Raw genomic sequence first — 27,071 nt, forward strand, 5'->3', positions numbered from 1 at the left:
GCAGACAACCTCACTTTCTAACTTTGGAACACTTGGCTGTGCAATTTGTGTAAAGAAATCTAACGAACGAGAAGAGTATTCTAGGAAAGTATTGCTGCAAACAAAATATTTAAACAGAAATGGGTTTCGAAGCACTGTCTGGCAAAAGAAGTGGGCAATGTATGCAAAACATGCTCTTTTCCACGACCGATTCCATTTATGAATTCAGGCGCAGCTTTGATCTAGGAGTGGCTCTTAAGATGCAAACCAAAAAGCATCACAGCTGAGGAACAATGCGCCTGTCCTTTGGTCTCAGCTGTCTCTCCCTTGCTCATGCTTTAAGTTTTCTCTCCTCAGCTTCAGGAAAAGCAGCAAACAAAACCCTCAAACCCACCACACTCTGCCATCGTGCGATCGTTTCGATCTTTAACCATCGTATGGGAATAATTTTTCCCTGTAAAGAATCTATCAGGGTCTGTGCTGTATTTAACAGCTCTTTTAAGAGCCCTTTAAGTGACAAAGGACAGCATTTTACTCCAATGGAACAGCGGATCCGCACTTGGTTCACAAGTTCCAGTTCCCATGATTCCTCCCTGCTGAGGTCAGATTAAAGCTGAAGCAGAAGCAATCAAAATGTCTGTAGTTTCACTGGCTGCCATACAGCTTTACAAAGTTTGATCAACTGCACTGCAGTGCTTCTGAAATGCTGGATGTAAGGGGTCAGACATTACTGGGCTTTTTTTTCCCCCATCCACAGTGACCCCTTCACACAGCTTTACGATACCACTAATATTATTAAACAGCTCACAACATTTATCATGGACCTTAGGCTATACTATCTATTGATTTACATGACTCTGAAAAAAATATTTCTATAGTTGACAGTTGTGAGAGACATAATGGAAAAAAATAAATACCAGAGAGAGAACTTTCTGGGTAATTTAATTGGAAACCATCCATACTGTGAAGGTATTAGTGCCCTGTGCTGATGTCCAAATCTCAGAAAACTTGTCATTCATTTCATATTCAAATTTGAATGATTATTTTACATACCTGAGCTTTGATAAACTTCCTGATATTCCTATGAGTTCGGCAGCACTGAGTTAATAAACTGAGAACTGGAGTCAGACCTTCTCTATAGCTGCTTCCCTAAAATAAAACCAAATATATATATTTTTAAGATGCACTTCAAATCCTACGAGCTCTTTAGTAAAGCCCTATGACAATCAAAATATGAACTTTACAAAGAGCCACATGCTCGTGGTCTGAAAAACACAAGCATACTTCAGGTGTTCACAGGAGTTTGTTCTCAATTTTCAAGCGTTTCACAATCTAGAATCAAGCAAGGACACCCGTATTTCTCCTAATGCTGCCTGAAAAGGCTCTTCACAAACATTACACACATCCACTTCTTAATTTAATGAAAGAAGCCACTTCTGACAAAAATCTTTACAGACCATACCTTGTCAATCCTCTTTTCCATGAAATCCAGTAAAATCTGGATGGCTCCCATATTCATACCATTGTATTTTATATCTGTTTCCTCCTGGGATGATGGACTAATGAGGACATCCAAGCAAGAGACGGGAACATTGCTTAACAGGTTGATTGCATTGCTGAAACAGATCGTTAGAATTCGTTATTCGTTCGGAAGAAAGAATTAAAAGCAGTACAACTTACCATACTGTTTGTACAACTGAAACCAAATAAAAGGCCCTGCAACTGAAGCAATGCTTTATTTTCTGTTCTCTGCGTTTTAAAGGCAGGACAGCAGGGGGAACTCTCACATTGAGTTGCAGGGCTCAGAGCTTTTTCCTCCTTGAAACTTAGAAGATTTTACAATCCGGCCACGTCCTATCATTATTAAGACAGAAGTCTGCCATGGAAAACCACTTCTTCCTCTGAATATCAGTGGGGCATGGTGATAATTTCTCAGGTTCCCTGGAACATTTTTTTAGTAGTAGTATATAGGAAATACAGGAGGCTTTAACACTTTAAAAGATCAGGCTTACTTGCCAAGCACTAACTGGCAGCCTTCGCAATCCACAAAGTGGAGTGCAATGTGGAACATACTTTGCAAGGAACTCTTCTCTGTCACATATCCTTTAAGTTTGCTATCTATCCTGTTCTCATTATACAGACCAGAATTTGTACTTTTCTTGAAGGAGGCTAGATGACACAGATGCTGCAGAACTTAGAACTGTCATTATTTAATGCTGATGCCCAACTGCAATTATAAATGGATGTATTTAAGAATACTACAGAACAATGTGGTTTTAGGTAAGCAGACCCCAAAGCTATCAAAAAACCTATAGGTAACGATGTTTCAAAGAGGGACCAAGAACTCCAAGAATGGAGAAAGCTCTTCAAACAAGTTCAGTTAATGCTTCAGATCGTATTTACATAGAAGCTGCACTCAGTTTTTATGTTATTGATACAATTCTAACAAAGACTTGGCACGTCAGAAAGCAAAACGCAGCAATGGAACAAGAGGATTTCTAACAAACGTGCTGCTCTGAGTTTGATCAGGCTGAGCGACTGCTCCACGCTGTGTTATCTCCCTTCTGCTCTTCTAACAGCTGAATTTCTTGCACTTTTGGAAAAAAAAAAATATTCTCATTCCTGTTGAAGATGTCTTCTACATCACAGAAGTCACTCCTCTCCAATATTTCGGGAATAGTCAGAAGCAAAACAGACTGAAATTCAACAAATATTTGGTGGCTTTCATCCTTTCATCAAAAGTTCTCTTTTTAACCAGTTCCTTATTAAACAACCGAGTTCTCAAACACCTACAAAATTAATTTTCTGGATCACTGTGTCTGAGCTATTCTTTTCAATAAATGAAGCCCAGCTTTCTGATCTTTGTCACTTCACTGACAGTTTTATTTGTGGTAGAGGAGTGTATGAAATTCTCCAGCTACCAGGAAGTCAGTGACTATGCACAGATCTGCACAATAGTGTTTGCATTCCTACTCCAGGGGGTAGAAATACTGCGTATATTACTCTCCCCTTTTTGGCTTCCCAGAGATCATTAATCACTGGGACATGACATCCACCCACTCATGCTCCCAGCCCCCTCCTGATATGCAAATTCAGAAGCAAAGGCCTATTTAGAGCTGCAGAATGCCTTGATTAAAGCCTTGTTAGTGGGCAAAAATGGCACTCGCTCTAATATGTGGTGCTGTAAGCTGTTCATATTCAAACGTTAAGCAATGACATGACAGAACCACAATGATGACAACAATAGCAGGTACTAAATTAGTTAAGGGATTTCTCATAGGTAGCTTCTGCTTATTTCTTAGGAAAACAAGTCAAACCAACGATCAGTACAACACAATTAAGGGCGTGTATCCAATTCCTGATGCTCATATAAAATAAATCCTCTACGCAGACACTTGGAGCACAAGAACTCATACAACACGCTATAACAGGCAGCCCAAACCCTTCAACTGCACACCTTACATTCTGCAGGCTTACAGACTCACGGAAGCGAACGGGAATTCCAGGTAATATACTTATGCCTCCTGATACTTTATCTTGCATTCCAGTCTGTTTATATTTTATTCTATTTCTAATGACATTTTAATAACTGTGTTACCGCTAGGCTCTGGCTGGGATGCAGACTGGGAAGCTGAACTCCTTCTGACTCGCACCTCAGCTCAGCAATAAGGAGCCCGTGGTCAGAGCCCAGCCTGTTTAGCAGCCCCACCGACCCAGCCTGCTATCCCATGCCAGCTACAGATGGCTAACACAAGTTTAGCCATGTATTACAGAAACTCCAATCTGGAATGAAAGATTTCCTCGGCTTATTACAACAGGGAACCGAAGTGAGATATCCAGCCCCTTGAGATCCGCAGGGTCGTAACTTCTGACTGTACCTCTTCTGTTCCACAACTGCCTTGTCACGAACACCGGCGGTGGAAAAGCATCCTAAATTATTCCGCTTCTACTGCAGCATTCCAAGACAAAATTCAGCTCCTGCAGATGGGCTGAAATATTTGAGTCACAAAGTTCTAAACTTGTGCTGCGCTACTCTAACACGTTTTAAAAAAAAAAACAACCTCGAGCTTGTCAGAAATCAAGACCAAATATTACACGCAGCAGCACTCTTTCTTCTATCAACTTGAGCTGAACAAACTAGTTACAGTTGGCTAACAGAGGGAGAAAGCTGTATTCCCAGCACAGCAGGAAAAGGCCAGTGGAGTGGTGTGCTGAATTTTATGGAGAAAGGGAGACAACTGAAGGAATAAGGCAGTGAGTCACCCTCACTCCTTCTGCTTCCCCTTCTCAGAACTGGGGGGAATTCTTGCCTTGATTTAGTGCCTCCATAAGGAGTGGTGGTCCATGTAGGTGGCATATCTACACAACATATTCCCTCTGACTGAAAAAAGCAGACAGAAATCACACTAATACTACGTTTTCTCCATTGCTGCTTACCTCTATCTAAAAAGCCCTCTTTGGCCCTGATCTGTGTCTGCAAGGGGTAAGCACAAAAGGACTTCCATAACACACATCCTTTTGCAACAGCACAAGATAATTAAATTTTACAAGGGCGATATATTTTACAGGGTAATTAGGCTAGTCTTACACTCCCGGACAAGGAAGCATGGCACAATTTCATGAGAAGAGCATCCACTGTAAGGTAATTCATCAAAATATCAGGCAATCTTTGCTGACTGTACAAGCTGAAATGATCAAGATCTCTATCTCCCAGTAGCTGTGGAACTTACACGGCTCTGTTCAACTTTCCCAGCAGCGGGGAACTTCGACCCATCAGCCCTTGCTTTAGGAGGATGAGAGAGCAAAAAACCCACCGTAAGCAGCAGCACAGAGAAAATACTGAGTGCCTCTTAGGACACACTCAGCACCAACTTGAGTCCTGGCAATTACTGCAGCGGTCTCCTAAATCATTCCAAACCAGGCTGCAAAAACTGAGAAGGGCTCTGATGGAGGATTTTGGCACTTGCCTACTAAGACTCTTGATCTGTAAGAGCTTTCCAAGATTTTAGTAAAGCTCTTTTAACGCTTTCAAGACCGCTGGGTGAGAAAAGCTGTATCCTTCTTGCTGGATACTGCAGGCTCATAAAAAGGATTGCCAAAAGATCTTGCACTCAGATATACCGATGTCGCAGAAGAAGAAAACTGGAACACTGGTTTTCATTGCCTAAGATATCGTGGGATAGCATCTGAAGCTCCTGTACTGCTCAGCTCTTTGAACAGCTCGATTTAATTAAAAATAAAAATGTCATGGAAAAAGACTATTAACACTGAACAGGGGAGAACCACCAGACATCAGTAAGAACAACGCGTTTCGACTGAGTAATTGGAGGCAAATATAAAGAAAGCAGCTGGGCGTGGGACTGAGGAGAAACTAACACACCTAAAACTGCAAGGTGATTTCCTCGGAACAAATAGTTATGAAGGAATTGATACTTGTACAACTCGTACTCTTGAACTACTGGAGATAAAAGTATCAATGTGTTACTTCCACTATGGATCAAAACTACAGAAATTACATACAAAAACCTCACAGTTTTCCATCAACTTCTATGCAAAACAACAAGAGTTGCATTCCACTATAGAATTATAGTTTTCACTAGTTCTCAGATTCCCACTTCAGATATCAGTGAAAGCAACTTATTTATTTTGTAAGAATAACATAAGTAGATTGCCTCTGCAATTTTACCAACCTGTGCAACTCTTCAGTTTTGTCTTCAGTGGGGCCCGTGGTTAATAAGCAGTATCGAAGGATGGCAGCCATGTAACGAAATTGATGAGATTCATTCTATATAAATATAAATTATGAAGATATTTTTTCATTTTGAAGATTGCAAGTGAGGGGTTCAGGTCACTAGAATAATAAAAATTAAAAATGGAAAATACCTATTAGATCACAACATCCATCCCTACCAATAAAAGGACTTCACCTTAGAGTTCACCGAATGCTTAATGCAATGTACTTTCATATGCTGGCCTTTTAATAAATGAGGCCTTTTAAAAGGCAAGGGGACCTTCTTCCAGGTTAATGACTCCCTGCTAACAGAAAACCCCATAAGAACTATGTGCCCAATTCCATACAACTATTCCTAATATAACATTCCGATCTTCTTTTCTGTTTACACCCAGGACCGATGTCTCTTCATCAGTTTAGATTACATATGTTCTTTGCTCGCCTCGTTCTCACTCAGCCCTTTTGCTGCCAACAGTTTCTTTCTCCCACCCAATATGTTTCCTTTCTTAGTTTGCTTGCTTCTGTTCCCTCGACATTTTTTCTACATTTCCTTAATAACTTCTCTACACTCAGCAACCTTATTCGTCCTCCTTTTGCTCTCTCCAAACAACTCTTCCTTCCAACCTTTCACCACAGTGCAGTTACACAGAAGCGTGCCAGTAAATGTAATCATGAAACTGCTTCTGTCGTTGTCTCATCCACTTTATTAGCTCTTCTTGGCATCCATCATATGTTCTTGTGTATTTGACTTCACACAAAGCACCCTGACACATCATGTGTAACATCAGCATCAAAATCTGCCAACTGTACCACCTGCAGCTCTCTTCTGGCTTTGCTACTTTGAAATCCTCTGCAGTCATTAAATACCAGTGTTTCAGATGGTTCTTTTCTCCTCATGAAGAGTTTCATTTAGCTTTCTACCCACACGCCTAACCTCTCTGGTCTCCTTTTATTTTCCAGCCTGCCTGTTTCTCATCTTTTCAACCTCTGCATCTTCAGCCTCCTTAATTAACATGCCGTTTACTTTTCTTACAGATCATTAATATTTCCACAGGGATATTTGCTAAGCAGAACATCACCTAATATCTTGTTAAGAGCTTACCACTACCAAAGAGCTTTTTAATTTAAGGGTTGCTTGCTTTTAGGAATGTTTCGCAATAACTCATTATATAAAACTCCATCTCAAAACATGAAAGAAATTTCTCCTGTCCCAGAATGACTTCAGCTCTCATCCAATAAGCCAACTAAATAAAAAGGTTATTAATACTAAAATGTCCTGAAATCTGAAGGGAATCTTCCTAACAGCTGCTTGCATGGGTTTTTCAAGGAGGAAAAGATCTGTGGGAGAAAGCCTCCCTTACACCAAAGGCAGGTGCCGAATGAAACCTCACCAGCTAACACAACTCCCTACCTCCTCCCATCCATCCTTCTGCTGTAAGCTCCATTTTTAATTTTAGAAAATACTGGGAATCTTGAGGAAGTATACCAACTTTGAGACTGAGATTTCAAGACATTACTTCTCGAGAGGTGAACACGTAATATCGGTTCATTTTCCAGATTAATACCTGACATTACCTCCACACAGAAGTCACGAATCACAAAAGTGATTCTTCTTAAATTCTTAAGTAGCAAAACATTCATATACGTCTGTTATACACTTGACTTTGGGTCGTTCTTCTTGAATCAAGCCCTTACCTCCAAAATACGAAGAACTTTCTCTGACAAAGTTTAAGGTATATAGCTAAAGGTATTTTAAAGACCAGGACTAGGTCAGGAAAATCAACAAGGTAAAATCCCCTCACCGTCCTCACATTTCCCTAAAATCTGAAGCATTAGCTTCTCTGATTTTTCCCACAACCAAATAATCTTAAGTGTAAGGATATAGCTTCTCATTTGGTGTCCCTAAGATATCAATGAAAATAACAACCTTCATACTTCTACAGGGTTTTACATTTTTGAATGTAATAATTAGTATCATATTTGTTGTTCAGTACAATGCACTAAGATGAATGATTATTTGTCTATTTTAACCACTGTTACCTTCTACTTAGCTTCATACACCACAGACTTACAATGCTCAATGGAAAGTTAACAAAACTGTTTTAGAGACAATATGATGTGGACTAAGAATGCCCTTCAATCTACTTAATGCTATTATTCTAGTGCAGGCTTAAGTTATTCAACAGAAGTTATTATTGTTTCTGTTTATAAATTCGAGGATACAACACAAAACAAGTATAACTGTCTGTGAGAAAAAATAGATCTCGGATTGCCATAAAAAAATAGATAAATTCTATGAATAAGATAGCAATGAAAGTGTGTTCGGTTCTTGTACATGACCTAATCTTAAAAGATCATGTTTAAAATCAACACTGGAGCTGGGACGATGGGAGAAAAAGACATTCAAAACAGTATTTGTTGGTTTTTTTTCACTTATTCACGGCTGGAAATTACAGTTGATGGGCTTATCCTCAAGCCCAGAAAAACAGAAATAAAACCAGTTATAGTCCTCAGCTCTAATTGTTACTCTGTTGCTACAGTCCACAATCTCAAGGGATGTAGCCATCTGGTACAGCTACATTACAGTTTTTCCTCGCCAACTCATTACTGGTGAACAGTTTATTTTCTTTCAGAAGTCTCAGACTCTCATTAAACAGTCTTCCTTGACACACTCTACTGTATTTTGCATTTCTTGTTTGGAAACATATACTTCTAATTATTTCATGATATCATCCAAGCTACTCTCCCATTAAACAGAAAACACATTGAAAAGACTTCTCTTTTTCTGCTTAAGTAGGAATAAGAGCAAAAAAAGTTACTTTTGCATTACGAGCAATGAGCATTAGAGACTCAACACCTCTTAAAACCCCAAGATCACAGAATGGCTCAGATTGGAAGAGCCCCTAAAGGCAGTTCCAAGTCCCCTCCATGGGCAGGGCTGCCACCCCCCAGCTCAGTCTGCCAGAGCCCCATCCAACCTGGCCTTGAGCCTCCAGGGATGGGGCACCCACAGCTTCTCTGGGCAGCCTGTGCCAGCACCTCACCACCCTCTGCGTCAAGAATTTCTCCCTAACACCTAACCTAAATCTTCTTTCTTTTAGTTTAAAACCATTCCCCACTGTCCTATCACTACAGTTCCTGGCAAAACGTCTCCTCACCTTTCCTGTAGGTCCCCTTTATGTACTGGAAGGCCACAGTGAAATCTCCCCAGAGCATTCCCATCTCCAGGCTAAACAAGCCCAGCCCCCTCGGCCTTTCTTCATAGGACAGGTCCACCAACTCTCCAGTCACTTCTGATCAATATATGACACAATCAGTATTCACATATTCAAAGGAATTTTCTCAGACTGGTTTTTCATACAGAAAAGCTCTGACACCAATACAAAATTTCAGTAGTACCTCAGCTGCTCTTTTGAAAAACACAATCTATATACTATTAGAATGACAGTAGTAAAAATACAGAACTAAAATCCTTGCTCTGGAGCTAGGACAAAAACTGCTGCTTATGTTGGTTCTGGATCTTGCAGGTTGAGCAAAACCCATTTAAATAAAAATCGCTTCAACTAAACCTTACCTTGCTGTGGACATTCCAGCTGTCAAGCGTTACATTAAAAAGAGCCTTCAGTGCCTCAATGGCACAATTTGTCTCTTGCAAAGATAAAGGCGGCCTGTCGTGATCTTCCGCTGCTTTATATTCTTCTGTCCATCTTACATTCAGGGAGCTTTCCAAAGCCTGAGTCAAAACCTGCACCCCTTGTAGTTCCTGACGCAACTGCGATCTAATATCTGTGTGCAGAAGCGACAAGAGGAAGAGAAGACGCAAATCGAAGCATTTAATGTCACCAACCAGCTGCCGGTCCTTGCATTTTTTCAGAAGATTGCAGAGCATGGCTGCAAGATTCAGTTCCAAACTGAGCTTCTGTGCAACAGTGCTATTAAAAATTATATTACAGAGGCATTTTAAAGCTTCTACTATAACAGGAAATTCAGACACCCTCTCCAAAGGATCTTCCACAGCATCCAGCTTTGCTAGTCTCATAAGGAGCTGCATGTTCCTCTTTGTGGTTACAGGCACTAGAACCTTCTTGTCCCTGGACAGAATCCGCAGCGCTTCCAGACAGGCAGTTTGACATGAGGTTTTTGTGTCTTTTTCCAGGATGTTCAGAATTCCCTCACACAGTTTCTGAGCAAAGACAAAAACAAACAAACAAAAATCCAATCAGTTCCACTTCAACATTGCTAGCAACAAGTAAACAACTTTTGCTAAGCTCCTACTTTTGAGTGTTCAGCTGACTTGATTTGGGAGAACAGGTATTCTGTATTAGCTTTTCAAAACATAAACCATTAGGAAGGATCTCCAAAGATCAGTAAGAGCGGCCTTCCACACAGATGCACCCAAATACATCAACGCTGGCAAAAGTGTTAAGCCCAAATTGTAGCACAGATGCTATCTACCACTGCCAGTTCTACAGTTTCCTCAGTTTCAGGTCTGAAAAAGTCAGAATAAAAAGGCTAGAGAGAAGTGAAAGGTTTTAAGAACATATTGAAGTAGAACAGCCACACCCTCAGGACCTGTGAAACTGTAAGTGGAGGCTGTTTCCATCAGGAAACTGGGAGAAGTGAAACCAAACCTAAGTAACTGCCAAGCATACAAGTATTTGTTCTTCATTTGTACCATTTCAACACAGTCTACCAACCTCTCCCATGTTAATTGTGACTATCTCTGACTGACACAGGAACACAATAGGAGACTTTTATTGGAATACTTTGGCTGTAGCAGTACCACTAAAGCAGTAAAACCACTGCTTTGTCAATGCAACCTGCCCTTTAAGTTGAAATATTCACTGATACTTTACACAAGTGTGATTGTAGGGGTAAATAGAAAAACGCAGAAAAAATACTTCCCAGAATCTCCAGCTCAGAACAGCAATACCTGAATTAAAGGAGAATCAACTTTCATATGACGGAAAGAAGCAATGAGAAAAATCAATCAAAAGGGAAACAAGACAGGACAGAAGAGATTGTTGGATGATAGAGGACTCCGTAGGGTTTTTATGCCCTATGTTCACTATAGCAACACTACATACAGGTATAGTTATGAAGAAGTTCTCATGTAAGAGGTAGTATCGACTGTACTGTGCCTCATAGGACACAGTTCCTCCTTGCTTCTCACCCTCCAGCTTTGTGTCTTGACCACTGCCTTGAAAACTCCCAATGAAGCAGAAGAGCAACTGATTCGAACGGTCCTGCTGCAGAAGTCATCTCAAGACACAAAACTTGTACGATAGTTTCAGGCAACATATGTTTATATGAAAATGATAGAAGAGCCTACAAGAATAGTAGTGTTAGTAAGAAGTAGTGCTAAGGGAATGGTCTCTGGAATGGCACCTCTCATTGCCACCAGAAAGGTGGGGAGCACAGCACCCCAACACCCAGGCACAAAGATCACAAAGCTCCACTTGTGACAAGCAGAGCCTCGTTACCGCAATAACTACAGCTAAAGCCAAAATAAAGAAGAAAGGTTGTCTAGAGCAAATCTAGAACAGATGCTCCAGAAGAATAAGGGATAAAAAAAAAAATCTCCAACAGTGTTAAAAAGATATTCTGTAAACAAAGGCAGTATAATTGGAAGTATGCTTGTCCTGGGGTGAAGCCCACCCAAAAGCATGCCCCAGCCAGGCAAGGCCTTGACTCCATCTGGGCAGCTCTGACTGGCCCTAGCCAGTAGGAGTTGGAAACCAGGGGTGAGCTCCACCTCTTAGTATTGCACAAGCAACATGACAATTCTTGGTTAGAGGTTTATAGAAACTGCAGCTGACCGCCCTATGGGAGCATAGGTTTGTACCTCATGAATTTCAGGGGCAAATGCCTAGAAGAGGATGCTAACCTAACTCTGCTCCCACTGAGCTGTACAGCCCTCTGCCATAAGCACAGTTTGTGAGACCTAAAAGTTTCTGGAGGTGGCACCTTCGAGGTGTTTAAAAAAAAAAATAAATTAAAAACATTTAGGAAAGAAGAAGTGACCAGCCTAGACTCCCAGTCAATTTACCTGAACACAGCTTCCCTCCTTATGAGAACTTTGCTTTATTGTTAAAAGAATTTTCCACACAATTAACTTCACTCTGCAAGCTGAAGCAACAGCCACAAAGTGTGTATGATGTGATATACAACAGGTCTTGAACAGACAGTTCAGAGAACTCCAGATAGGAAAACGCCAGTTTATCCTGTCCCCTGCCTAAGCCCGTTTCTATTAGGCTAAATAAATGCAGTACTACAAACTCACGACTAGTGCTAACATAAAAATCACTGAAGGTTTCTGACGGGACTTCAAATAACAGGGATCAACTCATAAAGGATGTGATCCGAACCAACTGTCTTTGAAATCCAAGGGAGCCTCCACCATCTCTTGTCAGTAAGTTGCGCCCACCTGCTGCTAGGGAAGCGTCACCGCAAAATGTCAGAAGCGCTGCGGGACAGATCCCAAAGGGAACCAAACTCCCACGAACTCGCCATGGGAGACGGAAGCCTTACCTCCCTCCATACCTTTGAAGACTACCCTTGCAGTTTAATTAAAGGTTATAAAAACCATCACCTCCTGGCTTCAGATCTTAGCGAAACGCAGCAGCAGCAGATTCTTACCTATGATTAATTGAAATGAATCGTGTGATTAATTGTAATTAAGATAGACACTGATCTGAAAACAAAAGTGATGTTTTGAGATTTAGCAACCTACTTAAAACTTGGAAAAAAAAAAAGAATCTGTATGTTTGTACAGTACTTCATTTCCTACACCTTCCCGAAGCCTCGGCTGTATAAAAGATTCTACAACATAAGCAAGGATAGAGGTTCTTTTTAAAAGCATTACGCACTCCTACGCATACTACATTAATAACTAAACCATTACACACTTCAGACTAAGTTACTAAGCTTCCTAGTCATTAGAGCAAAAAATATATATATATATTTCTAAGATGTAGGACTCGTGGAGTAGAAATCCACGAAAAAATTCTTACAAAATTCTCCAGTTAGGCCCTAGCAAGCTATCAAGAGCAGTTTTAAAGGAACCAACGTACAGCTTCTTGCTTGCACTGCTTCTGGTATCAGAAAGTGAAACTCAGCTGGTTCATCTTAAGTGCCAATAGGAGTCATGGAAAACTCAGAGGATCTGAAGCTGGTTGAAGATCCAGATTCAGAGAAACTTCTGAAGCATGGGAACAAGACCAAATTGCCTTGGAGACAACCAAAACCAAAAGCCACAGCTTCTGTTTTCTTCACGGTGTCAAGGTCGTACAGGGATGAGAAACAGAAAAGGAAGAAGCCACAAAAGCACTATCACCCTTTTCATTTTCTTCAGGCGGTGCTTTCCCCCTCCCCCCCCCCCACCTTGCACATTAGCATGGCATAACCTAATGGGTGCTGACGTTACTTAGTTGGTTTGAAACGAAAGCAAGTGAAAGAATTCAACCAGTGAGGCATCCCCCCACACTTCACATACTATATTATGATCGTCCACATTTCAGGGGCTTGCTCCTACCCACTAAACTACAAGCTTAACTTTTGCTATTTATATTTTCAACTTTCAGAAAGCAGCTGCAACTTTCACAAGTCCTGTTTTTCACATCTACACATAAACAAGGTCATTTTTAGTCTTTTCAAACTTTTTTTTTTTCAGTTATAAAATACATTCACTTCTCTAAAACTCAAGAGTTCTCAGCTGTTGGGCTAATGGTAAGCTGAAGAAAGAGCAATACACAGTGTTCCTTTTGTCCATGCTGCAGCATAAGTAATATTTACACATTTTAGAATTTTATTGTGTGTTGAAGCACAAAGTCCAGAAATAGTCATTTGTCATCTTGTCTTGACAAGCAAGGTATTAATCCATTCTGATCCTTCCTCCTGACAGCATAAACAAGCACTTGATGCTAAGAAGCAACGCCATCCTATATAGAAAGCAACATCCTGAGATACAGGACACCTGCGTTTTCTTCCTTGCTCAGCCATAGATCTATTATATGGCTTTGGGCAAAAAAGTATTATTGCTTTACTTCCATGTCACCATTCATATTTACAGGCCAATCGCATTTTTTAAGGCAACCTCTGTTAAACAGAGGTGCTTCTTAATGGATGCTTCTATTTTCCTGGCTCAATCTCAGTTGGGAATAATAGAAGTTACTGAAAATTTGGACACTTCACAATCTTGCTCTTTGGTCCGGTGGTGCCTGGACGTGAGGTCCTTTTCCATCTCCTCTTTCTCTTTGAAGCAGACGCTTATAAAGCACACTTGACCTATGCCCACTTTTCTTAGCTCACGGACTACTGAACTTTGACTACACTACATCAGACGAATTTACTGTCGCTTCTCAGCATCAATAATGTCTCAGTGAGAAAAGAAAACTATTTTCCTTTGCTTCTTCCCCTCTGGCAAATCACTCTCTCTACTTACACGTGCCTTTGGATTAGAGCAGAAACAAAGCAATACAGTTTCCATTCTGTGAGTATCCAAATCCAAGCAAGCAGTACTGCTTTACTGCATAAAAAATTTAATTTAGATACAGATTATTCAATTCCAGACAAGCTGCAATTCAAAGGTGAGCAAGAACTCTGCTAAACATTACAGAAATATAATGTTATCATTGTATTTCTCATTTTCTGCATTTTTATTTTTGACGTATGCCATAGATACTCTAAGAACCAGAAGAGGAATGCTTATCACTCACATTTTAATTAAAGCAAGGAAAAAAAAACCTGTTGCTAAATAACTTGGAAATACATCTTATTCCGATTTTCCACTTTCCTTAGTAGCAGACCATATTCCTAACAGAACTGCCAGAAGAGTCCACGGAGAATAGAAATTCTACAGTAGCAGAACACAGGAGATGTGCCTGGTTTTGTAACATCTTCACTTATTCTCAGGTCAAGTGTTCTTAGGACTTCTTTGTGTATGCCAAGGTATAAACACATTCATCTTGACAGACCAGGAGGAGGCAATACCACATGCAGAGCAACGTGAGCAGACCAGATTTATTTTGTTACTTATTTTTTAACCATACTTGTGAGGTTGAACTTGAAAACAAAATATTTATTCTTTTTAAGAATGGACACAGAACGAGATGAGTCCTCCTCATCCTTCCTTAAGAGCTGAGAAATAATGTGACAGACACTATAGTGAGCGTATGCTTACTGTCTTAGCACAAGTGAACCAGAAGCCATGATACCTTTGGATTCAACAAGGATTGTGAGGTCAGAGCACACGACGTTCCCACTTTCCTAAACAAATGGCACATGGTACCAAGTCATGCTTGCCTTCTCCTGCACTGGCTGGAATCATTCTAGTTCCTCTTCTGACCCATGTTTTTCATAATTTTCAAATCTGAGTTTAAGTTCACTCTGGAAGTTCAACAGAAGCACGTTCTTGATTCATTTAATTCAACTTATTTCTGCAGCTGGTCAGTGACAAAATCATTTCCAACGAAATGCATCTCCTCAATCGGTCACATAGCTCTGCTGTTGCTTACCTCATTTGTATTGCTATCTGTTCCTCAAACTTATCTTCTACTTTGCTGTAAGCATGAAGATTCACAGCAGCATCTACACGTGCAGATAAAAACGTTAGCAATAATTATGATGAACTGGACATGAGTTTTCAAAACTGTAGGTCTGCGTAGCTCTCCATGTTATTCAGAAGCTTCCCTTAAAAGAAAAGTCCTTCTCATGTAACACAAAATGCTGCATTTTACATGGGTTTTTCTCTTTTTAATTTTCACTAGACTGCATTGAATATGCGTTGTAGAGAGTTAAAGAGAAACTATGCTCTTGGCAAATCAGAACTAAGAGATTTCAGGACCAGGGAGGCATAACATGGAATTGCTTAGTAAGAAGTTGGCTCATCATTTCTGCTAAGAGGAGCAGCATTAAAAGAATAAGCTAATCAATTTTACTGTGCCATTATGTTTCAAAATCAATCATCCAAGGCATTAAGAAAGTAAGCTCAAGACTATTTGGAATAATTCAATCTTTCACTTTCTCAGCAAGTTAGGACAATAACATCTAGTGTTTAGATCCAACTGTGTTGAATAAAGAGAGAACTAGATAACCTTCTCTGAGAAGGTCATATCCAGTTTTTGGAGGGCGTACACTCGTACACGTTGGGGATTCAATCTTCACTTTGAAATCTCATAGTTCAGCCTGCACTGACAGCAGGAGGTTGGCCTCTTTGGCAGAGGCTCAAGTTGCAGGTCTGAATATTTGAGCCCAGGCTGGGTGGCACTCCATAAGTAAGGTGAGGAGCATGCATTAATCTGTGCTGTCAAGAACCAAACCAGGTGCCTTTGTTCCATCCGTCACCGATAGGTGAGGTGAAATTCTGCAAAAGTGCACTCACGCAGCCCTGCTTTTCTCCCTCTCAAACACAGAGAGGGAAAGCCCCATACAGCCTCTGTAATCCAGTGGTTAAGAAGGGTTTTAAAGGAGAGATGAGTTTCGCTGTCTTGACATAAAATGTAAAACAAGTTGAGAAGGCTGGGTGGGACTGGGCAGGACCAGAAGGAATTAGAACAAATGCTTACCACTAATGAAGGACACTTTGTAACTTTTCCTTCACAGAGTCGTACTCCCTTAAGAGATTTCAGTGAAGCCAGAACAACAACAATTAATACTGAGATACCACACAGTGCGCCCACAGGAGAGCCTGAGCTTAATGTTTTTATAGGACACTCACCAGCAGACTTTAAAAGCTTGCACTGAAGTTACTGGGAGCAAAGCAGCTCCATTCCTCTGTGCCTGCAGGATCCTTCAGACCTCCCAGAAGTGTCACAGTGCCAACAGTACTATCTATCAACAACTGGTTTTTTATATCACATATGACAGCATCTTGCTACAATAACATACTTTACTGCTTCCATCCTTCCAGAGTTCAAATGCATACAGCCCACAGCCTTAAGGAATCTCCCAAGAATTTAACCAGTAGGGAGAGTCCCACAATACATTTGTGGATTTGGCATCATCGATTCTGACACCTTTAAAACATTCAGCAGTGTGAGGAGGAGGCTGCTCTGGAAATTTTAGTCCACTAAAGCAGGCTTTCAGTTTCAGACCTATTATGCTCAAAGTCAACCTGAGCAGTAAGTTAAGAGTACACAAAGACATTCTGACTTGAGATTTGTATGTCACAGGGCTGACCCAACACAGTAAGCTGGAGACAGCTTTCTTGTGACAAGGAGAGAAGAGCTGTCAAACTGATTATCAGCACTCCCTTTCTCTTTTTGTAATGTGAAAACCAAGTGCTCTAAGTAATACCAGTGGTGAAGCAGACAAAACATAAGAGGAAATACATAAATCATAAACGTTCTATAATTTCAGGTAAGAATATAGCTTATGAATAATGCTCTTACATTTGGCTGCTGCTTGCTTTTTCTTTTTTCCCCTCTCTAATTCATCTTCAGCCAATTTAAAAGCCAGTCTTGCTTACTACCTTGGACAGATTAGCCCTGTTCTATCACCCAGGGAAACGATGCTGAGCTCCTTCCAGCTGCATGCCCTGGTAACCAGGAAATCAGTGCTGGTGGAAGTTTCCAGGCTACAACAACGCTGTGGTTTTCCTGCTGTTCTAAGTCTGCAAGCAGCACAAGAGTGCTACTACTCCACAAGCAGGATTTGAGTTTGTCAAGGTAGAAATGACAGAGAACAAAGCTAAGCCCATTTACTCCGCTATTTAAATGAGGAGAAAGTGGTTCGAAGGAAAACATTCCTTTTTGTATGAGACCAAGCAGCCATCACCTAGGACGCCTGCTGTACCACACACAGACACCATGCCTGTGACCCTTCCCCAGGTTACCAGAAACGTACCTTCTGCAGCTCACAGCACACATCAACACAGACACACATCATTAAACAAAACACAACCAGGACAAGCCACAGCTCCTATGAGTGCATCACAAGATGGTAGAAAACAAGCTTGTAATGCCCAGTGGCTAAGTCCAGATAGATTTGCTCATCAAGCAGGACAGCCTTGCCTTGTTCTGTCCTCAAAAAGGGACAACCCACCTTCCTGCAGGAGCTCAGCGTCACAAACTGGCTGCCAATGTACAGCCTAAAAGCATGGGATTCATCAGCCACATCACGACCACACAGCTTTTGCTGGCTGACCCATCCAGCCTCTGTAATCAAGTCATAATTCTGACCTTACTCTTTCATATTTCACAGCATGTCACTTGCACATGGGGTGCTCTTTCTCTAACAGCATCCACTATAAAACAGCATAAAGCTCAGTTACAAACACATTAAATACAATTACACTACAGACACAACCTTAAAAGCTTAAAATCATGGCTAAAGCTGTGTGGTGAGGCAGCAAAGAGGAGAAAGAACCAAGCATGCACTGCTCTGCTGTTCATCCTTAACTTCTACTCTTGCACTGCCCAGAAAGATTTACAACAATGTCTGCTAGGCTTGCCAGATGGAATAACTAAAAGAAAATTTAATCTTATGCACAAATAAACCAAATATGCAAGAAGAGACTGCTAACAAGCGTGTACTGCTACTTTTGCTATCTAGCAAATTTCTGTCTGTATTCTCCCTGGCATCAGAACTTCTAGTCCAATACACAACTTGATTATGGATTGTGACCCTTCATCTAAACTCTCCTCTGCTGCAAGTATTTTAAGCTGATAACAGCAGAACTGTGAGTTCTATCAATTCTAGGGTATTTTGGTGTAACTAAACAAGAAAATGAGACTTGCTGATTAGCACGAGGCTGCATCATGAAGTACGTGAGCAAATCCCATTCGTTTTGGAGACAACCTCAGGAGAACACGGTACTATTTTACCTTCCAATCTAAACCATTTTTATTTTTTTGACTTTAACTGAAGGATGAGAGCAGAATGCTGAATGCTTTACAGACACTAAGGATACTGAACATATTCAATTAAGTAATTGTATTAAAAACGCAAGCACACCAATCTTACCACCCAAAACCCTCACTGCCTCTTGTCAGCTTGGCTTCACATCTCTTAATTCCTGTTGTTCTCTCGTGACCAGTTTCTCAACCTGGACACGCTCTCCTCCTCCATGTAAAATAAGGTGGAAGGGGTGACTGAGGAATAAAGATTAAGAGTATGTCTGCATGCACAACTTCCGAAGCTTTAGAAGCATACAGTTTTTTAGTGGCATCTCTTCAGAGGACTCTGCTATGGTTTAGGCCCAGCAGGTAACTAAACACCACACAGCCATTCTCTCACTCACACCACCAGGTGGGATAAGATAGAGTTAGAAACAAAACAGTGCTCACGGGTTGAGATAGAAACTATTTACTAAGCCAGAAAAGGAAAATGAAAACAGAAATGCAGTGATACCATACATAGCTGCAATGCAATTACTCACCACCTGCCAACCAACACCCAACAACACCACAGCTGCCTGCCCACCAGCAGCACAGCGCCTCACCATCTGCCAACCAACCCCCAGCAGCCCCCGAGCACCAGCTGTGCCCCCAGCCAACTCACCACAGCTTTACAGCCTTCCCCTTAACATCCCATGGCATGGAGCAATCCCTTGCCTCGTTTAGGCCACCTGCCCTGGCTCTGACCCACGGAGTGGCCAGCACCCAACAGCCAAAGCATTGGTGTCCTATTAACACTGTTTCGGCTGAAACCAGGACAGGGCATTTTTATCATCTGCTTTTTGGAGAATAATGAGGGTGGATTCAAGAACAACAACAACAAAACGATGCAGCTTTTCATTACCATGCACATACAACCAAAAGCTGCCTTAATCCTACGTGACCAAGGCACCCCAGTTAAAGGTCCTTTCTATTGAGAAAGTAACACTACAAAAACACACACTTAAGAAAAAAAACATTGTTTAGTACAGAATTGGTAAGCCTGTTTGCTATCTTAAATATTCCTTGATGACCTTTGTTGAGCCTTAAGTCAATATCACAGAAAGACCAGCAATTTGCTCCAAAAACGTGCAAGAATTTAACCAATTTAAGTTAAAATTCTATCAAGTACTTTCAGAATACTTCTTATCAAGCCAGAAACCCCAACCAACTACAGCAACAGCCTTACAGCACTGAATAAAACACTACAGACCTCTATGTCCACCTCTAGAACATTCAGCTTAAAGGCACAGGCTTGACAGTTTTGTCATGCTGGCTGTCGCTCAACGATAGCGTTCAATATTGATCGAAATTTCCAAATCCTATAACAAAGTAAAGGCGTTGCCTGTGAAAATCCTGCTATAACTTCACATTTAACACAGACCTAAATCCAAACCAAGAAAGCTACACACACCAAGAGCGGAAAAAAAATGTCAGATCTCCTTAAGTCTGTAACAGCTGTTCCGTAAAATGCAAAAGGGAAAGCACGAAAGGACACTTCCCAGGGAGCTCCCAGGTTTGTGAAACAAACCTATTCTACAGGAACGCTGCAGGGAAGACTTCCATGCAACATTTGTTCCTGTTTTATTTTGAATTATGAGAGACAACAGCGGCACTCTAATTACTGAAATTTCAAATTACAGAAATCAGCCCAAAATCTAATTAGACAAAAAAAAAAAGGGGGTCTGTCACTACATATTATGTCATAAAAATAACAGGGGGTGGCAGTCAAGGGCAGTTGAAGCCTTAAATGCAAAGACGTGGATGAATCTCACAGGACCTGTCAGGCGCTGACACACCTGCACAGCTCCCCGCTAGAAAAACATTGCCCACCTTGGCAGCCTCGCACACAGTGTGTGTGTGTGTTCTGATGATGACAGCTTCCCTTGGAGGAGCACTCTGGTGCAGTGCTGTCTGCCCTGCAGCTTCACAGCTCTACGCTCACCCCTTCATCTCACCAACTAATACTCAACTATCTAACGGAGACAAGAAATACTGGGGTACTGCTACCTACTGAAAAGAGAGAAAACAAAAACGTCTTGCAAAATGTTTGTATCTTTATTTTTCTTCCACCAAACATGTACTCCAGAAAATCGCTTATGGGTTTCTCCTTTGCTATTTCATTTGAGACAGAGATTTTTTTGCTGGAGTTTTTGCATCCCTTTGTTCTACTTCTAACCAGAGCACACACGGAGCTCAGCAGCCTATTTTACTTACCTTTCTTTTCTCTTCATCTGCTGGATCAAATCTGAAAACAGCTCGATTCTGTTTAAAAAAAAAATAATTACATTTGTTATGCATGAACACCAGCTGTTAAATTACAGAACTTTAAAGGTCTGATTTAAACCAGTGTCAGCTAAAGAGAGCAGCCACGTCAACCAGTGCACTTTTTCCACTCTACCCAACAGCACAGGCTTCACAAGTGCCTCTGACCAACAGCTTCAGTTACCTTGCTGCTGGTACAGAACAGGAGTAACACAAGTTAATGACACTGAAGAACTTCTAAGCTAAGGGCGGCAGGAATCGCAGAATCACAGAATGGCTTGGGTTGGAAGAGACCTCAAGGACCATCAGGTTCCAATCCCCTGCCACAGGCAGGGCCACCAACCTCCAGATCTGGAACAAGACCAGGCTGCCTAAGGCACCATCCAACCTGGTCCTGAACATTCCCACATACAGGGCATCCACAGCCTCTCTGGGCAGCCTATTCCAGCACCTCACCACTCTCTCTGTAAAGAACTTCCCCCGACATCTGATCTAAACCTTCCCTCCTTGAGCTTAAAACCGTTCTCCCTTGTCCTATCACTATCTACCTGAGAAAAAAGCTGATTCTCCTCCTTTCTTATAATCCCCTTTTAAATACTGGGAGGCTGCAATGAGGTCTCCTCACAGCCTTCTCTTCTCCAGGCTGAAGAAGCCCAGCTCCCTCAGCCTGTCTTCTTAGGAGAGGAGCTCCAGCCCTAAATGACTTCCTTTTTGGCACAGGGCTCCCAGCACCACCAGTGAACCACACAAGCTCAGGAAGACACCAACCACAGGCAGCTTACAGGGAAAGATGAGCAGTTAACCAAGATAAGGTTAACAAGAAAGGAATAATATGAGAAAGAACAGAGATTTGGAATAAAATAAGCATCACAAATGGGCCAGGTCCACTCTCGCTCCTCTCTCCTACTGAGTTCTTTCAGCTTTTCTATAGTCTCTTGTACCTTAAAACTACATTTACCACTCCTCTTCAGTAAAAACAGTTTGTTACTTAAGAAGACTAAGAAACGGAAGGAGGACCTAGAACCTGGACTACTCTGCCCAGCCTTTGCTGGCCCCCCAGCAATCTATCTGAGCCACTAGCACTGCACAGAACTAGATGTAGGAGGTGTTAAGGTGAAATTCTGAACACCACAGTAAGTGAAACATCACGCTGAGACCCACTTCCAAAGAAGCACTGAGCCACACACCTAACTCCAGAAGTCTGTTTAAAAGCTAGAAATCCCCGAGCAGAAAGTGTGCCAGCTCTCACTGTCCTTGAGAATTCCACTTAAGCCTAAAAAACTCATTTGGTGAAGCTCCCAAGAAGGCAAGGAACACAGCGCAGCAAGTGCAAGAAGCAATGCGTGCGCACGCACACTTCCTAACAACGCATTTAACACAGGGTCATTTCTGAGATTAAACACAGGAGACGGAAGGTTCCCTCATCTGAGCCCTGCTCTGAGCCTTAGAATTCAAAGAGCTAAAGCAGATGAGTCCAGCGGGCTCCGCAGATAACAGTCCTGCAGAGGCAGTGCCCTTTACACGCTGCAGTCCCCACCCTTGGGCTTCACCCAAGAACACACCCATCCACCTTCGATTTTTCCCCTCACCTCAGCCATGGGAACCTCGAACAAAAAACCGAAACGTTCATTCCTGTCACAAAACCCCTGAATTTCGGCAGACGCACAGCTCGACACAGCTGCGCTCGGATCACACCCGGAGCCAAACCCCGGGCCAGCAGCAGACAGGTGGGATGCTGCCCGGCAGAGCCCCGCCCGAGGGCGGCTCAGCCCCCGCACAGCAGCGGGAACGGGCCGGGGGAGCTGGACCCGAGGCGCTCCGGGGCTGTCTCCGAGCCTCTCCCGAGGGCTACCTGCCGGTCACAGCCCCTCGAGGCGGGCAGGCCGCAGGACAGCCCTCATACTCCACGTACACCCACCCCACCCCGGCCCGTTACCTCCTCGTTGTACCGCAGCAGGGCCCGCTCCGCGGCCTCGGCGGCGGCGTCGCTATGCCCCTCCACGGCCTCCAGCACCGCGCCCAGCTCCATGGCCGCCGACGCCGGCAGCCGCCACGCCCGACCTCCTGCCCCGCGCCCCCTGACGCGACGTGACGTGACGCGACGCTCCCCGTGGAAACCCTCCTGACTGGCAGGCAGTGCCCGAACGCTATTGGCCGTGAGGAGAGATAGCCCGCACCCCCGCGCCCTCCTATTGGCTGCCTTCCTTTTCGCCCCGCCCAGCCTCCAGGAGAGAACTACGCCTCCCGGCATGCTAAGCGAGGCGGCTCTAGGGCGCGCGGCGGGCTTCGTGCCGCGTGGCATGATGGGCGCTGTAGTCCGTAGCGGGCAGCCCCGACGGCGCTTGGCGAGAAGGGCGGTGGAGGGAGGTGTGGAGAGCAGGTTGGAGACCCGCAGGCCTCCCGGTTATCCAGCGACACAACGACAGCGCGACGCGTAGCCTCCTCGCTAGGCTTGTCCTCATCTTGCCTCCTTCTGTGCTGTGTGCCCCTTTCGTGCCACAAAGCGAACAACCTGCTGCAGTGTGGGCAGCTGCCTTCCCTTGGTGTTTAGGCATAGCACTTACACCACGCGTTTCATGGTGCCTTTGCTGCACCTGCTCCGTGCCCAGGAGTGGCTGCTCCGGTGCATGATAGCTGCAGGGCGGCCTCTCTCCCTGCGCGAGGGTGGCAGGGCCCCATTACCCACCTGTTCTGCACAAAATGGTGCCTGCTGCTGGCCTGAGCCCACAGGCTGAGTGTCTCTGGGCCACTGAAGGGCAGAGTCTCCATCTGGTCCCTGAAGTGGTGCTTCATCATAACATTTGGGAGCAAAACAAAACCCATATGAGCTGGAGGACGAGGGCAATGCACCCCCTGGGGTTTGTATGCCCACATACCACAAGGCCCATGTGTCCGTTCTGTGAGATTGCCTTCCCCAAACTGCTTGCCTGTCCTTTCACAGGGGTTTAATATATTCTCTATAGGGTGTTTATGTGGATATGAGCAAGAAAAAGGTGGGGGGTTGAGATCCCAGTGACTGTCCCCACTGTTGGGTTTTGCTCTTGAGATCTGAGAGGGCAGAGTGGGCCAACACCACGTGCTGGGTGAGAGCCTGCAGTGTCAGCACACAGGTTGGCTACATCTCTAAGAGCACTACAAGACTCTAGGTTTAAGCAACGCTTACGAAGATGGGGCTTATTTCCATTCACAAAGTGCCCTGTTGTCAAAATCCAAAATTGGGAGAGCTGAAAATGATACACTGTTAAGTTAACAGTTAACAGCAAAACCCCACAGTAATAAAACTCTGTACACCTGTGTGTGTTTAAGATACAGAGCTGTACTAGGATCTGAATATCCTGGTCAGGGCTTCTTTCTGCAATGGGTTGACCTGAGATGCAAAAACAAAACAGAGTCTTTGGACTGCAAGGAGTAGCATAATCCAGTCTGAAGTGTGCACCCATTTTTTTGTAGGCAAGACCACGTGTATATTTATGCAGCTTTTGGAAATCAAAATAATCCTTTGTTTGTTTGATTTACTGTTGTATTACAAAGCATGAGCCTGCTTAGTTTTACTTCCCAGCACAGTAAAATATTCATTTTATTTGTATATGGTCAATTGGAGTCTTTTTAATTAAATTTAAAAAACCCCAAAACTAAAAATAAAGGCTAAAAAACTGTTACTGAACCTTTAAAGGCACATTGTTATTCATCATTGCAGCATTTTGGTTTCCACTTTAGGCAGCATATGAAGGATTAGGATTTCAGTGAAAGAGGGGGACGGAATAAATTGCATCCTCTACCAAAGAACTGCCAGACCTTTTCAGATGAGTGCATACCATGAGCCCTTCCCATGTTAGTCAGCTTTATCTAAACCTTCCAAAGCAATGTCTGCCCCTGAATTTCATGGGTTTCAGGGTCAGTCACAACAGAATTGTGAGGCTGGGGAGGTCAGAGGCCATTTTTGTCAAAGGGTAGTGACCTTAGCAGCAAGAGGTAGCCTGACAAAAACAGGATTCATGCCTGTGAATGGAGTTCTCACTGCTCTTCCCCCGCTGAGTCTTTTTTTAATCTGGTAATGAAAAATCTTGAAGAATTGTAGTGGATTTTTATATGCGCACATACATACGTGTTTGTGTGTATATAGCTATATGAATATACAGATGTGTTACATATGTTAGTTTTGCTATAATACATCTTGTATTTATTACATATATATTCTTATATATTTTAGACTGAAAAAAATAATGCATGAAAACATTAGAAAATGTGAGAGAAGAGTGAAACTAGCAAAGAGAAAAAGAAAAAGAAAAAAGGAAAAGGAAAGAAAGAAAGAATGAGGAAGGAAGTAACAAAGGAAGGGAAAGGGAAGAAGGAAGGGAAAGGAAGAAAGGAAGGAAGAGAAGAGAGGAGAGGAAAAGAAGAAAGGGAAGGGAAGGAAAAAGAAAAAGGAGAAAAACAGAAACAAAAAGGAAGGAAGCGTGAGAAAGAGTTAACAAGTTTGAATGTTTTGGCATGTGGTATGAAAACTAATGAAAAATTTGTACCTTGCATGTTTACTCCCTCTACACATAAATATTTGGCTAGGCAAGAAACATCCACTTTAGTTACCATGGTCAAGAGAAAGGCTTAATTAACAGTCTTCAGTCTCTGACTCAAGGAGGTTTGGCAATTTGTACTAGGATGAGATTCCTGCCCATAACCAACCATTCTACCCAGAGGTTATCATCCTCTCTTGAGCCACCACACTTCACAGCCTGGTATATACCCCCGTGACCTGAAAGCTGTGGTGGTTTATATTAATATGATGGGCTCTGACCTGCAATGGTCAAGGAGGGGGCCCACTTTCCCTTGTGGAGCTGCTGGCACAGATGGTGATGGTGACCTTTGTAGAGCTGTGCTCGGTGATCTATATATTGCTCCACATGAAAGTCCAGTTTAAATTTCAAAGTCCTCCTCAGGAAGTTGTTCAAAGGTAGCTGAAAGCACATGTTCAGACTCCTGTGGCATCCAATGTATATATATATATTTAAAGAAAGATTGCAGGGGTCCTTTTGCAAAAGATTTAAAAAATCCAGCTCTGTCTGACTGATTGTGAAAAGAACAGTTCTAAGGGTCTTTTTTGATTACAGAACGTTGTGGTGCTGCTGTTGGTCGCAATTCCCTTTCCCAGTGCTTCTCACATGGTATTACAGTTCTCCACTCAGAAAGCCCATATTACTTCTGGTACTGCCCCATGTTCAGTATCCATCCTCCTTCCTGAACAACCTCCCCGACAATCTGCAGTGCTCTTCAAGGCAAGGTAATTGAGTTCCAGCTTTTGAATTCATGCTAACTTCTGCCCACAAATGTCTCATCAATACATCCGGTCCTCAGAGAGACCGTGGCAGGCTGTGGTCAGCAGTCCTTTAGGTAACTGGAGATTAATGGAGCGTTCCAATGATAGGAAATGAGTGAAGGCATCACTGTGGGCTTGTGTCGGATGTGAAGCAATGCAGAGATTTGGAATTCACCGAGGAAGAGCATGTGGATTTTTTCCTTCTAGTGACTGCCTCTTCCATATTCATTTCTCAGAGTCTTGATGAGGTAGATGTTTCTTTGCTCATTAATAATTAATTGGCCAGAATCAGTGCTTTGATTTAAGCACCTTCAGTAAAAAAAATGCAAAGTAGGACTTCGGTCTCAAGCACAATAGAACTCTAGCTGCTAAAGACAGGCTGTTAAATCTTCCCCACATGACTTACCTTCTTCATGTGTGGACAGTTTTGCCTGAAGGTAGCTTGAATGAGATTAAATAGATGAGTTATCCTAAACACGATCTCCTCTGTCCTGCCATCACTTAATGAAAGTGAAGAGTGACTGTATATTAGGTAACAACACCAGGTGAGATGAGGAAAATTTGAAAAGGTCTGTGACACCCAGGAAACAAGATTTTAATCGGGTACCTAAAGGTGGAGATAGCCTCCTGCTATGTTTCTGAAAACTCTACCAGGACCTTGACTGAATGTTTTAGAGCCTGAACAGTTGCTAAACCTGGCCTGGAACACCCTTTGTCCCTCAGTTCTTCAAGATTTCCAATTCACTCCCATAGTTACTTTACAGCCTGAATGCTCACTAGCTTACTCCCTGGTTGAATACACAATATTTAGCATTTTGCCACTTTATTTGCTCATCTAAGGAAGAAGAAATCTCCCATTTCCAGTATTCCAGTAGCAACGTGTTTGTTATAAGTTACAACAAAGAAA

General features: G+C 42.6%; 1 protein-coding gene across 2 annotated transcripts in view; it reads right to left on the bottom strand.

The window, feature by feature from the left end:
* The window catches only part of RIC8B (RIC8 guanine nucleotide exchange factor B), a 33,434-nt gene extending 10,471 nt beyond the window's left edge, over positions 1–22,963 (bottom strand). Inside the window, exons 1-7 of one of the 2 annotated variants that reach the window (XM_021386760.1) lie at positions 22,787–22,869; positions 20,803–20,850; positions 15,226–15,298; positions 9,285–9,893; positions 5,670–5,764; positions 1,442–1,595; positions 1,033–1,128 (exon numbers count right to left, since the gene is read on the bottom strand). In XM_021386760.1, the coding sequence (XP_021242435.1) occupies positions 1,033–1,128; positions 1,442–1,595; positions 5,670–5,764; positions 9,285–9,761 (822 nt within the window). In that variant the 5' untranslated portion in view covers positions 9,762–9,893; positions 15,226–15,298; positions 20,803–20,850; positions 22,787–22,869. Of the gene's footprint in view, positions 1–1,032; positions 1,129–1,441; positions 1,596–5,669; positions 5,765–9,284; positions 9,894–15,225; positions 15,299–20,802; positions 20,851–22,786 lie in introns of both variants that reach the window. The other variant, XM_021386751.1, reaches the window with a different exon arrangement.

This window comes from Numida meleagris, chromosome 1 (genome assembly GCF_002078875.1).
Source record: "Numida meleagris isolate 19003 breed g44 Domestic line chromosome 1, NumMel1.0, whole genome shotgun sequence".
Lineage (NCBI taxonomy): Eukaryota > Metazoa > Chordata > Aves > Galliformes > Numididae > Numida > Numida meleagris.